Source organism: Harmonia axyridis, chromosome 2 (assembly GCF_914767665.1).
Source record: "Harmonia axyridis chromosome 2, icHarAxyr1.1, whole genome shotgun sequence".
In the NCBI taxonomy this organism is placed as follows: domain Eukaryota; kingdom Metazoa; phylum Arthropoda; class Insecta; order Coleoptera; family Coccinellidae; genus Harmonia; species Harmonia axyridis.
In genome coordinates this window covers 17,849,556-17,865,359 of record NC_059502.1, presented here as the reverse complement: position 1 = coordinate 17,865,359, position 15,804 = coordinate 17,849,556, and the positions used below count along the sequence as shown (strand labels likewise).

At 32.0% G+C, this 15,804-nt stretch overlaps 2 protein-coding genes across 3 annotated transcripts in view; one reads left to right on the top strand and one right to left on the bottom strand.

The window, feature by feature from the left end:
• The first annotated feature begins 946 nt into the window (after positions 1-946).
• LOC123673168 (WW domain-binding protein 11) lies at positions 947-6,365 on the top strand. The gene is made up of 6 exons (XM_045607626.1): positions 947-1,154; positions 1,211-1,336; positions 2,083-2,180; positions 2,244-2,495; positions 3,201-3,574; positions 5,844-6,365. Exons 1-6 carry the CDS (start codon positions 1,091-1,093, stop codon positions 6,292-6,294), a joined length of 1,365 nt encoding a protein of 454 aa, XP_045463582.1. The 5' UTR covers positions 947-1,090; the 3' UTR covers positions 6,295-6,365.
• Positions 6,366-7,634: 1,269 nt separating this feature from the next.
• The window catches only part of LOC123671995, an 82,976-nt gene continuing 74,806 nt past the window's right edge, over positions 7,635-15,804 (bottom strand). For both annotated transcript variants that reach the window (XM_045605933.1, XM_045605934.1), the window contains 2 exons: positions 11,260-11,539; positions 7,635-11,151 (listed from right to left, as the gene is read on the bottom strand). In XM_045605933.1, the coding sequence (XP_045461889.1) occupies positions 10,746-11,151; positions 11,260-11,539 (686 nt within the window). In that variant the 3' untranslated portion in view covers positions 7,635-10,745. The remainder of the gene's footprint in view (positions 11,152-11,259; positions 11,540-15,804) is intronic.

The following is a 15,804-nucleotide window of genomic DNA, read 5'->3' as shown; positions in this document are numbered from 1 at the left end:
ACTGTAACAAAATCTCTTTACCTCCAGTGGTGGATTTTCCATAAGGCCGACTAGGCACAAACAACAACCCCCACCCAAAAAATTAATTCTAGTGAATGAAGAATATTGAAATGTTTTAATTAGCCAAGTGTTTCCGGGTTTTTGAATTTTTATTCAAACCACATCACACTGAATTTTGTAAAAAGCCGTGTTTATTAGTTGAACTTCAAGTTCGAACTTACTGGCATTAATCTCGTGCCTTCTGTCTATCAATTAATAGAAAAATCGTTCCTTAAATAATCTTATTTATCAAAATAAGCCAATTTCTTCAACGACAACGTAATAATTTGAATGACAATTTGTTTGTTTGGATTCCGAACACTGACAGGAGAACCAAAAATGGCGGTGTGTGGCGTCATCACTAATAGAGCGTAGATTACGAATCCGGTGACGAAAATTCCTCAATCCTGCTAGTTGAAAAAATTCTTTTACTTCAATTCAAAGCTTTCCTCGACTATACTATATGTATAAATAAGAAAACTTCAAAACTTGAAATATGTGAAATTAAAAAAAAAACACATGAATCAGATTAATTCAATATTTCATTATAGTACATAATTGCTGAGAACTGTTGTAATTATACAATTCATTAATGAAAAAGTAATCAATCTATTTTCAATTCAAAACTGTTCTGTATAATTATAATTAATAAATATGATATGTAATTGAACATATTTGGTAAAGTTCATTTCACCCCCTATATATGCTAGCATTCAGCTACGTTTTCTATTGAAATTCTTAATTTTCATCGAAATGTATAATTTTTTAATGAATTAAATTTTTATCCTACTACGCCACTGCCAACCGGAAACGTGAGTCGGCCATATTCATAGTCCATACTCCATAGAGACTTTTCAGTTCTTCAAATTTGGGACGTTATGCTCCCTCCTGTTATTATATACTCTAGGACCTAGGAGGTTAGTTATTTTATATTCTATGGTTCTACTCTGTTTGTGAAGTAATGTTGGAAATCCTATTAATTCAGGAAAATAAAATATTGACACCCTGAAAATATTTTCAGTTAAATATTTGGTAAATAAATAAAATAAAAATGGGGCGGCGATCAATAAATACCACTAAAAGTGGTAAATATATGAATCCCACAGACCAAGCAAGTAAGTTGCATCTAATCTGTATAAAAAATATGTATACTTATATTTTTTCGTATTAGGAAAAGAGGCACGGAAACAAGAATTAAAGAAAAATAAAAAGCAACGACAAATGGTTAGAGCTGCTGTGTTAAAAGGAAAGGATCCACATCAGATCTTGGAAGAACTAGAAAAAATCGATCAAATGGGTAGGTATTATTTTTCATTCTACGGAGAGTGTATTTAAGAGGAAAATAATATTACCATGATAATTGGTAAAAATAGCAATTGGACTTTATGTAATTCCAAATATATTTCTATATTATAAATTTGAATTAATTTACCTGTTGAGGAATATAAAAATATTTGGTTGAATGATTCCATAAGTAAAATATATAACCGAATAATGCATGAAGCATTTAACATGTTAACTGCCGCTACCTGTACATCCAGCAACCAAGTGAGTTGGTACTTGCACCAAACAAAACTGTGGAGTATCCTGGAAATTGCTATGTGCTTTTCTCCTCTGAATATTGACATATCATTGTGAAACTTAAAGGGCATATCATAATTTTGAATTTCCATTTATATACGGTAATTATTTTGTATTGAAAGCCAGCTGTACAGGTTACTATTTGGCCGCCGGCTGTACAGGTTAGTATTAGGCCGCCGGCTGTACAGGATGTCTATATTGTAAATCCTTTGCAGCATTTAACATGTTAAAATAATGTCAGCTTTCAATGTTTTTTATCCCAACATTCCAATGCTTCTACAACACCTCTCTGAAGCTCAGAGCTTGTACAAGATAGGAGAACACGTTGTTTTCTGTTCAAACTTTGTCCCTGTGTTCTATCGGCACTTCACTTTCACCGTTCCTTGTGTTGAAATAGGATCTGTTTTTGTCACAGCATCATCTAATTTCATCCCATTAATATTATTTTCGTTTTTGTTGTAGAGTACAATGTGAACCAGCCATCTCCATTGAATGAAAAAGTCTTAAAGGATAAACGTAAAAAACTACGTGAAACATTAGATAGAGTTTTATCTATGTATGTGAGTAAAGATTTCTATTCATATATGAAATATTTGAGACTGATGAATTTAAACTTTTTTCAGTATAAAGATGATTCGGAAAAATGGGCAGATCTCAAAAGAAAACAAACAGAATATGAGCATAAAAGAAATCAATTGGTGGTATTCTATGAATCTGTGAAAAGTGCACAACAGGTTCAAGTTGATGAAATTCCATTGCCTCAGCTTCCTCAGCAGCAACCTCAAAATAGCACAGCATCTATACCATTGCCAGCTGAAAAAAAACAGGAACATACTATTTACTCCATTGCTACTGCTATGAAACTACAAGCTCTTGTGAGTGTCTTAATTGTTATTAATTATAGTTATGCATTGAACATTTTGGGTTTATATAAAATAATTCAAGTTCTTTTTGGATTCAATACTTTATTTGAAAGCTGAAGTTTGGATATTCATAGGAAAGCTACTAGTTCTGATACATATGTTGCATCAAATTTATCTTCTACAACAGCAATTGAAACAGAACTATATTTAGGTAAAATTTCAGAAAAATTAAATTCATTTATCGACAAAATTAAATGTTTAGATTGCGAAAAAGTATAATTTGTATATATAGAACCGACTAGCAATATTCTCAATAGATTCAAGTAGCAAATGGGTCATATAAGGAACTATAATATAGATAAATCTGTCATCGCTAATTACGTTTTAACATCGGAACATGTTATATCAGAGGATTTATCAAAATTTGAAATTTTCAAGGAGAATGTTTTGGAATACACATGATAGGAGGTATTAAAATATATGAAAAGAGAGATAGTTTGTTCAATAACAACTTAATTATTGTTAATAACCCATTATTTATCGTACTTAATTGAAGGAAAAAGTATTAATGTTAGATGAAAATTATTGGTGACAGTATTACGGTAATAATTTGCATGTCAGTTGAGTATTAGATAATTATTTTTATTAATATCTTCTATAATTGAAGAATTTTCGGTTCTGTCAGTAACATTGGTAACAGTTGACTATAATTTACAGGGAAAACCTATAAGGGAGCCTCCAGGTTGTCCACCAGGTCCTCCTCCTATAGTAAATGAAGATGGAGAGGTAATCGATTATGAAGACATGACTAAGGGAGATGAGACGGAAGAAGTATCAAATGAAAATTCAAGCAAGCCTACCTCTTTACAACAGAAAATGGTTGCTTTGTCTGGTCAAAACATCGATGAGTTTATGAAAGAAATGGAATCGGTACAAAAAAGAGGTGAAGTGGGAAAAGATTTACAAAACAGCAGAAAAGCGGTTGCACATATTGAACCTTTGATTCCACCTGGCACAGATCCACCTGTTGTGGTCCCTGCCCCACCAAATCCACCTTCTATGCCAGTTATGTTTCCAAATGGTGGACTCAGGTAATTCATTAGCTTCTTAGATTCATTATGGAGGGTTTCCCATTGAGAGATTTAATTTTAATATTAAAACAAAAAGAGGATATTCTCTTTTTTCTCTTAAAATATTTCAAGAGAATTCAAATAGATATTTATTTCATTGTAAAGAGGAAGGTCTGCTACTAACAATGGAAAACAATTATCATAAGTAATTGCACAAGTGCATCAAAATTACCGATAATTTTGCATGACAGCGTGTTGTCATAAAAACTGCATGAGTTCATTTTCATTTTTGGAGAAAGAGCCCGATACCGAAGGTGGAGGGCTCTTTCTCCAAAAATGAAAATGACCGAATGCAGTTTTTCAAAGAAAACACGCTGGAATGCGCAATTATCCGGTCATTTTGATGCACGAGTGTAATTCGGGGGAATATTTCCCGAATAAACTGTTACATCACTTGTCAAACTGATGTATAATGGAATTGCCATAGATTCGAACTGTGTAAGATGCATAGAAATTATGCATCTATGAACAGAACAATTATCGCAGTGCAGTTTCGCTTCCTACAATGCAATTATCACTGTAATTTTCGATAATTGTTCTCCATATACATAGAATTTTTGACAGGAGGGAAATATTCAGCCAAATGGCCGCTATGGTTATAGTTGCAGCACTATATCTTCTTCATGAATCATCAATTCACTCATTTTTGTCTGAATGTCCTTGATAACTCAATTGTGGAGCATTGGCATATATCTTATCTTTCACATGGCCCAAAAGAGAAAAGTCTAAAGGTGTTAAATCACAAGATCTTGGTGGCCAATCGTGATAAACTCTTTAAGAAATAACACTGCCATGATTGTTTTGTTGCTTGTGCGCCACGTAATGCCGTATCATTGAAAATGAACGTCTTTATGCAAAATACAGTGTATGTAATGTCGTTTGTGGAGTGCCTAATTCCTAGGATCAACGAGAAATTGCCAAAAAAAAGTTGTAGTCAACACTATAGGCTGCAGCAGCAATATTCTCAGTTGTTCTTGAGAGAAGTACACGAGTTCGATTCTTCACATCAGTAACTTGTTTCAATAGCTCAAATTTGTCCACCAATTTGACTATTGCCGGCCGAGAAAGTACTTTAATTTTGTAAACTGTGACTGCAGAATTTTTAACATTTTTCTGGTGAATTTTAACAATTTCACTGAGTTGTTAAATGATATATCGTTCCATTTTTAGTAATGCTGTAGTTTTTACTTGTCAAATGTCAAAAGATGAAAGCTTCAAGAGAGACAGCTACCCCAAATAGAGGGTTCTTCAAAATGAAACCAATATTTTCATCTTCTTTATAGTATTCTAATCATGCCTAAATCATTTTAAGTCATGACCAAAAGCAGAACCTAAACCTACTGGCCCCTGGTACTGGCAAATATATTACGTTGGAAAGGGGGCTGGTATTACTACATACTGCATTAATCCTAGACTCACAGAATCGCTGTGTTTTGGTATATATGCAATTGTATTTCAGGCAAAACATTATGCCATCGGAATTGCTGCGCATCTGCTTTTAGTGAGATAGGTCCACAATGATTAAATCAAAATTTTCAACGACTATCAAGTTGCATTAAGAGCACATGTATCTAATCACTGTACGTCAAAATTAGTATGGATACCAATTCATTTAGGCTTCTCGGGAAATGAAGAAGCAGATAAATTAACACACACTCATGCAATTTTTATCGCACCTATGTGTGGAACCTGAAATTTTGTGTGTATATAAAATTCACCGATGAAATGAATTATACGAAAATTAAGCTAAATTTTACAAAGGGGAAAATCTAATCACAATTTTTTCGTTTTGGATAACCCTCTGAACCACAGAATAACTTTCGATGAAGTACTTGATTTTCGGTTACATATCTGCATGGAGGATTCAAGAACATATAACTAGAACGGAGTTTTGTGGGGGTGTTGAGTTGAAGACGAAAAGATAGTATTTATTCAAAGAAAATTTCATTTAGAGATTGTTTTCATACAAAATAAATAAATTTCGGAAGAGTGGTGAAAAGTCAAAACTTATTCATGCATATATTATTTAAAATTTATATATTTTCTATTTTCTCCATCAATGGAATTGTTCAAGAAAAGGGGAAAAAAATTTTGTGTACAATAGGAATTTTGTGGAAAGACTACATGAATAAGAATTTAAGCAAATACCTAAAAACTTCTGACTTCATGTCAATGCTAATTTTCATTCAATCTAAATAATGTAATCAATCTGGCGTTTATTTTTTTGCAGACTGCCTCCTGGACCTCCACCTGGTAGACCACTTCTTCCCCCAGGATTACCACCTCCAAGAATACCAATACGTTTACCGCCAGCACCACCAAGACTTATTAGAATACCAGGCCCACCACCTGCTATTTCAGCCTCCTCTAATCTGCCATTAGCAACTCCAAATGTCCTTTCTGCGGGTCCACAACTAATTAGTAGATCTGAATCTGGCAGTCATAAACAAGGAGCTACTATATCTGCTAAACCTCAAATTAGGAATTTGAGCGCTGATGTTACAAGATTTGTTCCATCTGCATTGAGAGTTAAGAGAGAAGATAAAAAATCAAATACAAGAGTGTTAGTAAATGAATTCAAACAAAAAGAAATGCATTTTCATCAGCAGGCAATGGCCAAACAACATACAAAGGATGATGCTTACAAACAATTTATGCAAGAAATGCAAAATCTTATGTAAAGATATGTTAAAAACTGTACATAGTTCAAAAATTGTATATAATAATGTCAATAAAATAATCTTTCTGAATAGCAGTGTCACTTTTCAATATCGAAATAACTTCCAATTCTGCAATATTTGGAATGAAAAGTCTATTTTATTTCTTGACAAGATAATTTTTCACGAATGAGATTCTTCAGATTGTGGTATACATAAATGTAATGTAAGTTAATATGTTTTGGTAAGTTTGTGTGTTGATGAGTTTGTGAATTTATATATGTATTTTTTTTTCTGAATGTAGTTTTCTTGTTTTGATAGAACCTTTTCCTGAGGATTCATTCCTATACTGATTCAGCAATATAAGATTCCAAATAGGCTCAACACCAGAATTTTTTATTCTATCCCAGTTTTTGAATTCTCAACCTCAAAAGCATGTCAAACTACCCTATTACGAATATCTCTTTGAATGATTTGGTCCTTATTTTTTTTTTATCAAAATGAAGGGATGCGCTTGTTCATTATTCAGAAACCACAAAACTTTTGTAATTTATTAAAATGTAATATGATTTATTATGATTTCATTGTCATCCGTTATTTTCCAGTCTATATGACCAGTTCTTATCAAACACTTGGCATGAACAATCAAGTCGGCACAATGTATCAACTGAATACAACTTAGTTCATTGTTACAAAAATATTAGATTTTTTTCGATAATCTGTTTGAATTTTCTGTAGTTCTAATTAGCCAACATGAGTTTTCGCACGAAATATGATGCTCAAAAAAAAGAACACAAAATGAAATTTTTGTCTGTATGTATATACTAATCTCCAAAAGTACTGAACGGATTTTGATGCAATTTTCACAGGTGAAATTGGGTGGAAGGAAAAAAAAAGTGAAACGAGTGAAATGAAAAGAGTTAACAATATTAATAGGTAAGCTGGGGATTTGCCATCTGGTGTTTCCCAATATTTGAAGATTATCAATAAAGGAGATGAGTTTATCTATTTGTTCATTTGAAAGAATATTGTGGAACAGTAATTACAAGTGTTTGTTTAAAACTTTCACTTCCAAAATCAACAATTTGTAAATTATTTTTAATATAATATGTGTAATTTGTTTTTGTAAGATTGACATATTATGTAAAATGCTAGGTGTATGATATATAACTTTTTTGTTGATCAAGCATGCATCTGTTTAGCTGCAATTTCTATTTTGTTATCAGTTGAAATTAAAATAATTGATGTGGCTACAGTGTGAGAAAACAATTGTCATATATGATTTTGAGGAAATGAAGTAAATTTTTTTGAATGAATTTGCTTCTTAGATCTGGAGAGGGGGATTTCGAAATAAATAAAATAACTATAAAGCAACATTTTATTTTAAAAACTTATAGATGAGGAACTATATAAAATCATTTTCATGAAAAGTGTAACTTAAATGTTAGAAAACGCATAAGTACAAACGGATATTTATAACAATGTATTATCAGTATATTTTTCAATTCAAAACAAAACACAAATAATCTTAATTATAAGTGGTCGCTAAGCTTAGAGAATTGCCCTGTTAACATATTGGGAATATACCAAGTGTGATTTTTTTCTCAAGAACTATTTCTAAATATTTGGTCAATAGCGCGAGGTTAAATCACAGATATGTAAAACTGATAAACACACTATTTCTGTAATAAAAATTTGAAATTCCTATTGAATGCTACCAAAATTTAACGAAGAAGAAAAGCATCTCCTCTTAAACAATAAATACAAGTAGATGCAATTCAGTTTCTTCGAGATTCACTTTCAAATGCTAATATTTTACAATTAAACAATGAGCAAATTTCAGTTTAAAAATTTTACGTACACAAACTAAAAAATGCACATTAAAAATTTATGGCACATTTTCCATTTCTACTTTTTCCTCAGGACATTTCATTAAAAATTTCAGCATTGCTTCAAATGAAATTTTTTCATTTTATATATATTTTCAGAGGAATAGATGCATTTCACATCAGAGGTAATCATAGTATACGATTACATTTTTTTTGTTTTTGTTTTTTTTATTTTTTTCTATTTTTCAAGTATTTATCAAAAGTATAAAATACTGTAAAATAGTTTTATGAACACAACAATTCTCTTCATCTTACGACTAAATAATAAAACAAATTCGGTGCATATGAGCCTAGAAAGACTAACATATGTCATTGTATAATTTTCAATAATTGAATAACTGATAAAATAACTATTATGACTAAAACAAAACACTAAATAAACTGAATATTTCACAATAAAAGAAATGTATATTCAGTAAAATATTCAAATGTCAGAAATATCTATTCCTTTTTTTTTTATTATCACATCTGAATCATATGGATAAGTATCTGGTTAGAACACTGAATTATTGTGAATTTATAAGAGTTTTAGATGATTTTCAGTAATATATAAATGGAAAACTTCAATTTTTTTTAAAAAGATACCAAAAACTAATATTCTATCGGTTCACTTATCCATTCAGTAATACAAATTCAAAATATTTATTCAATTATTAACTGAGAAAGGAAACAAAATTATTTAGTTATAACATTTCACCCACTTCATGAAATAGTGCAATTAACTAATCCACCATATCTACCTAAATATTAGATTAACAATAGCTTACAATCTTCCCATTATATATAGTTGTTAAATATTATGAAGGTCAAGCACTTACATCTAGGTATATAGGTACAATCCTAAGATGATTACATCCATTGAAAACTCAGATTTCAGATTTGTGTCATGGTGGCTTCGACTTCAATTACAAAAAAATAACATTAAAGTGAGTTTGAAACAATTTCCAGAATTCAAAATTTTTTTTCAATAGTCAATTATTGCTGTAATAGCATGCTATCGCCAGAACCCATAGTTGCTGATCCCATTCAATTGTGTATCATAGTGATAACATTTTGCAATTGGGACAGAACGGTTAAATCTCTAAAATTACATTAGACTATATGAATATCTTGGAAATTGAGTCAAAGTTTCAAATGTACAAATATCTCAATATTGGAAATGATATTAGTGAAATCACAAATGACTGGAGAAACTAAATTAACATTTCCATAGTTATTTGTACCTTGATTGAACAAAGGCTTAATTATATAAGAAATTATTGTTGTACAAAAAATAATAATAAAATAAAATCAAATGTGAAAAATGTTGCAATAAATACAAAATTTAATCAAGTCCTTTATACCTTTCCACTCCAGGCATAATAAAATCTTGCCATAAATTCTCTTCAGAGTGATTTCAGAAAGATAATGACTTTTCAATGAAGAATTCAACTTAGTGCACAATCTTTTGAGTATGTTTCACACATTACTAGTCCAATGCACTATAATAAAGTTTCCTTGAAAGTGGGCTTTCAGGAAAAACGCACGATTTCTTCAAAACAATTGTAAGTAGAAAAAGGCTCAACCAAAATTCATCTTCAAAACTGAATGAAGATTTTAAAAATGTATTTGTACACAACGCCAGATAAAACTCTGACTGAATAAAAATATCTACAGTTGACATTATTAAAAAAAATTTACAGAAAAAAAAACAACTATATCTTATCATAAAAAATATACACACGAAAACATATTGCAATTTGCTAAAAGTATATCAAATTGTACAACTGAAAAAAAGATGCAAAGTGCAAAAATAAAATTAGCTAAAATGAACATTATTTCTTGATTATTGTCAAATAACATTGAAAAATAGAGGATAAATCAAAAACTAGAAGAAAATGAAATTTAAAATTGATAAAAATCGGAATAAACAGGATAAAATTGAATTATTTTTTTTTCTGATAAAGAAATTAAAAAGAACACTGTACAATAAGCCTTGAAAATATAGAAACATAATCCTTACCCTAAAAAATGAACTTAAATCAAGCTAAAATCACATTGAATATCTCACTGTTTGAATTATATTTGTTAAGTTAATTTCTATCAAAATATATATTTTCCTTTATATCTCGAATTTTTCTTGGTAGTGAAAAATCATTTCACAATAATCTAGGGGGATTATATTCGTTACCTCAATTTTGAATTCTGTACAAATTTACAGTTTCGAAGTAGCACAATTTCCAACATATGTTTCAAATTTCACCGATTTTTTCTAAAGAAACAATCACTTCATACTGCAATATTAGCTAAAAAACTAAAGATAATGAATAGAAATTTGGAATCACATGTATAAAGAAATTTTTTAAAAGCTTGCTAAATTGTTAAACATTTTTACAATTTTCAATATTTTTATCATCTGGTATAATGTTTTTTCAAACATATCATAAAAAAGACTCTAATTTACAAAGCTTTCTGAAATATATGTAACATTTTTACAATTTTGAATATATTGTAATCCAAATAAAATAGTATCAAATGAGGATCTCAAATTCAAAATTTTCAACCCCTCTATTTGAATTCTCACAGCATGTAGTATGTGGGACCCCTTTAATCCTCTTCATCTTCATAATCGTCATCATAATTTTCTTCCTCGAAGACAACACCCTTCTCCATAGCCGCCTTTCTTCTCAGATTTGAAAGCTTCCAAAGAAGCTTCTCTTGGTGATTTTCCAAATCCACTTTATGTTGTTGGAAGTTTAACGAAGTGCGTGTCAGATTGTTGCAGTATTTGGCAGCTTCACGTAGAATCACAACTTTGGCAGCACGCTCCTTTCTCATAACTTCAGGTACTAACTTTCTTAGATCTTCGAAAGCTTTACGGAGATCTACTCGTCTTTGACGCTCCATATCGTTGTGTAGACTGCGTTTCTCAGAAGGAAGATGATCATTTTCGCTGCCTTCGCTGTCATTGCCATTATTTGATCGCCTTCTACCATTATTAGAGTTGGTAGCCCTGTAATAAGAACTAGGGTAAATACCTGTACCGCAATAGGGAGGTTTTGGTTGGCTTGGCTGGACTTCTATGGAATAATATTGTTGAGTATTCTTATTAAATACTAACCTAGTTTGTCTAGGTCTTCTTCCCTTATTCTCATTGACAGGGACGGTTGCTCTCCTTTTGGCCGGTGGATAGTTGTCATTGGTTGGTGAGCTTCTTTTAGTTGGTAACATGATCTTTACGCCATTTCTGTTATTACGGGTTCCGTTGATCATGGCGGTTTCGGTAGATCTCTGGATATTACGACGAACACCATTTGGTGGATTTGTAGGCGGAATATAGCCCATTCTGGTTCCGACAGGATATTTCTTATCAGATACGGAGACAACATCGATTTCTTCCTCTGCAAAAAAAGAACACCAATTAATTATACAATTATAAATTGCAAAGTTGTTTGTTTGTTCAATTATACAAATATAGATTGTAAAGTTGTTTATTTGAGTTTTCGAGACTACACAGCTAAGTTCAGTAGTTCTTTGACTATTTCCCTTTGAGGCTAGAATGATCATTAAAATATGCATTGAAGATAAAGATTGTTACTACTAATGTATTATCATTCTTTCCTGATCTGAGTCATCAAAACAAGCTCCAATTTTTCAACATTGTTCCATCAAATCTTAATCCACGAAATAATGTGCATATGTAATCGAACTTATTCAATATCCCACGCAGTTCTCTTGTATTGAAAAAAGACGAGTTAACATATTCAAGTAATGTCCTACCAAGTAGTATTATGATGACTTAAGCGAATAGATGGTAATATTTGGGTGCAACAACGCCAACATTCTTTTTGTTTTTGAATAGTTGCATTCTGCAGCGTAATCCAAATATTCACAGGGTCAATGATACCTTCATTTTATTTTGATTTGAAGTGACTTTATAATTTTCACTGCAGCAATAAATAAATAACTCAAGTTGAATAAAGTTTGCGATGTCAACCCTTTGCTACGTTGCCAATGTACTAATTATGATTGTGCGTATTTATTTCATTCTTAATAAGAATTGGTTTCACTTATGATACTGATAGTTTTTCACAATAAGAATTTATGAATCATAATAAATCTTTCAGTTCAATGAAATATTCGGAATAGGATCTAAATATTTGTTTTAGCAGCTTGACAAGGATATTTCCCTTCAATCATTGATGTCATGCTACTGCTCAAATGAATGAATGAGTAAAATGTGGCCAAAATTTCATTTTAAAAAGATACATGTTAAATATGGTCAACAGATTGGAGTTGTTGACGATTTCAACGGGAACGTCGACTCTCTAATGAACGAGTATGTAGGTAATCTATAAAACTGATCGAACAACTTTTAAATCTTCTCAGACAACATTCCCCAAGACTGAGATGATGTATGAATGGTACCTGACTACACAAGTGGCAGGCAAATCAAACACATATTGGGCGCAAAGATTAATCAAGGAATAGTTATTTATAATACAAGTGCAGAAGGCATTGATATTCTTCCACGAGTTCAAAATTCAAAAACGAGCCACGAAGTGGCGAGTTTTGGAATGAACGAGTGGTAGAATGAGCCTTCTGTACGAGTATTATACATTATTTTCTCTAATTCATTGCATTTTCATTGAAATTAATGAAATATTTCCATAAATATAATTTAGTGATTTTTGCATTGAAGAATGTTGGTTGGCAGGACTGATTTCTCTAAGGCAAATTGATGAATTGACAGATAAAGCCGTAGCGGAAAGTTCGGAGTGCCAACATAGAATAATATAATATAACCATGAAAACTGTGCGTTTCTGATATATTCTCGCACGATTTTGTTCTACAAGATGTGGAAGAATGAACGGAATAACCACAGAATTAGAGAAACATATTTAAAATCGATATGACGTTTTTCTTAGAAAAGCCCACAACCAAGGAAGACACTGGTACCCAAAATTCGGATGATAAAAACTGGCGTTTATCGTATTACAAGATTGACGAATCAATATTATATTTAGATTGCGTTATCTGTTACCTCAGTACCTGAATGAAGATATATTTGATTTTTTGAGAACGGTTTCAGTGATGCTTTGTTGTTTACATTCATTCAATATTGACTGCGTTCTGATTACGACTATCGATAATGTGCTTAATCGTTGTATTTAAAAAAAAACCGTCAGATTTTATGTGCTATGTAACGCCGATAAGAAAAAGTAGTAGAAAACATATCATTCTACAAATTCCAACGTTGATATTATCTGAGTGAAAGTTAAATAGATCGGAAGCTCTTCCTGGAACGAAGCTTTTAAAGATCACAGTTCAAACATTAGAACGAAGTGTTACCAACTGTAGAAAAGCAATAAATTCCATCCATTATCACCTGTGGCGCTAAGCGGACAGTTCAAAGTGGTAACCGAAGAAAAAAAAACATAAATAACAAAATAACCCTGCAAACCGGCATTGCCAAAGAGGAATTTAACGATTTAAAGATTTCGAAACTGCGCCAGGCCAGGTAGAAATACGTGGGCAGGTAAAGTGGTCCCAATTTCTAACAACTAGGTGTATGTATAATACCCTTTCATTGTGCACCGCTCCGAAAGAAATGAAACATAATGAAAGTAGGTAGAGAGTACGAAACTATTACTTATTATTCCATACATTTCGAAATCCGAATTCTAAATAAGAAATAATACACCCACAAAGGCTGAGAGGTTTCCTCTATGTGAAGGCGAAGCAGATGTTTGAAACCTGAATAGGAGGAAATGGAGTCTTCACAAAAGATCGATGCTTATCAAGGGATGCAACAAGTTGAAATGGGATTCTGCAAAGTGAAAATTGTTGTTTCAGGGATTTGCGCATTCTATCGTCAGGGTGTTATCTTTGTAATTTTAAACGGTAATGGAAGAATAGATCGCTAGAGGTCATTGTATTGGACTTAGTAAATTTGAAGAAAACCCTCGTTTGGAAAACTAGGTACTTTTTTTCGAAATGTAGGATTTATTATTTTTTAATGTGTAGGAAATGGACGAATCAGGTAAGTCTACAATATGCGATGGCGTGGATTCCACCACCCACGACGAATTTCAAAAGAAAAAGGTTCACTCATTCTAAAAATAAATTTCGACGTTCTGTATATAACTCATTAACATCGGTCATTGTTCTCTACTTCAAGAATAGATTTCTAATGATTTCAACGCAGTTGTCTTCTTCAATCAACACGTCAAAAAAACACTAATTTCCGATGATAACACCACTCATATATACAATAATTGAATTATTCTTCGAGAATGGTAATTGGCTGGGAAATAAATAGGACTATAGTTTGGGGGAATTGAGATGCCTACCAATCACCGAAATTTTCCATTCGTCAAGGCAAGGAAGCGTGATAGCCTTTTCATCAACTGGCAGACCCATACTTCGATATATCTGTCGTTATCGCGCGATAATACATTTGGGGTCCCTCCATTCACACAATTTACACGCTGTTATGCCTCTTATCTGTTATGTAAATTTCAGAGCAAGAAACAAGTACTCCCGCTAAGGGCTGGTCTAGACACGAGGACTTGCCGGAATGCAAGACCCCAGAATCAAAATTATTTGAAGAAAAAGTTGGGTTCTCAATTCAATTTAAAACTTTGAACAATCATGGATCTAATATTATGATATCATGGTTGAGCGTTAGTTCAGATTTATTAGAATCAGTTAATACCTATTTATATTTTGAAATTGATATCAACGTAGATTTATCTTTCCAATTGAGCTTGTAAATAACCAATAAAAGCACATAATTAAACTATTTTAGATTGAATTACGTGATTCCTAATCGAATAGAGTATAGAAAAATTGTACACATACATATTGTTAGACGAAATGCTTCCCAGATCATAGAACTTGGATGATGCGCCAGCACGATAAAAACAGTTTTAAAAATTCAGTTATCATAATTCGAAATAATCAATAATTTTTAAAAGTTATGAATAAAGAAAGAACAAATTGTTGGAGTTCTCATAACACTGATAATCGTAAATGTTAGCGGTTACATATCATCAAATGGAAGGAAATTTGGGCTAATCAAAACTACAACTGACTATTTTTTCTTCCGGTAGAAACAAGCTAGTGGGGAGCTTTCTTAAACGAGCATTCCCAAAAGAACTTGTTTATGACGCGAGATAATTATGAATCGGTGACCCATTCAGATATTTACAGCTGCTGGTCGTTTAATTTTTTCATCCCACTGAGAGAATGTTGTTCTGGATGTTCCTCGGAGACGATTGACAAAATTCGCTTGTAAATTTCACGAAATTATTGGTTGACAGGCGATTTCGCTTATCTGATAATCTCATGCAGACTAAAGAAGGTGAATATCGCCAATTCTAACCAGAGGAACGACCAATTTTGACGTTTCCCATGATTGCCAACATGACCTTTCGAATATTTTGAAAATCAAAATATCTAGGAAGTGAAATGCCGAAGGTACTGTTGTCACAACAAAATACACACACCTCTATCAGGAGTACCACCAGTCAATCAATAAACATTGATTGAAACATGCTGTCGCCTCCCAGAAGTGGTGCTATCTAAGATCAAACTTCTTCATATCGCAGTCTGTCAACAGAATGTCAGACTGGTCTTATCGATAACTCATTTGACAGGAAG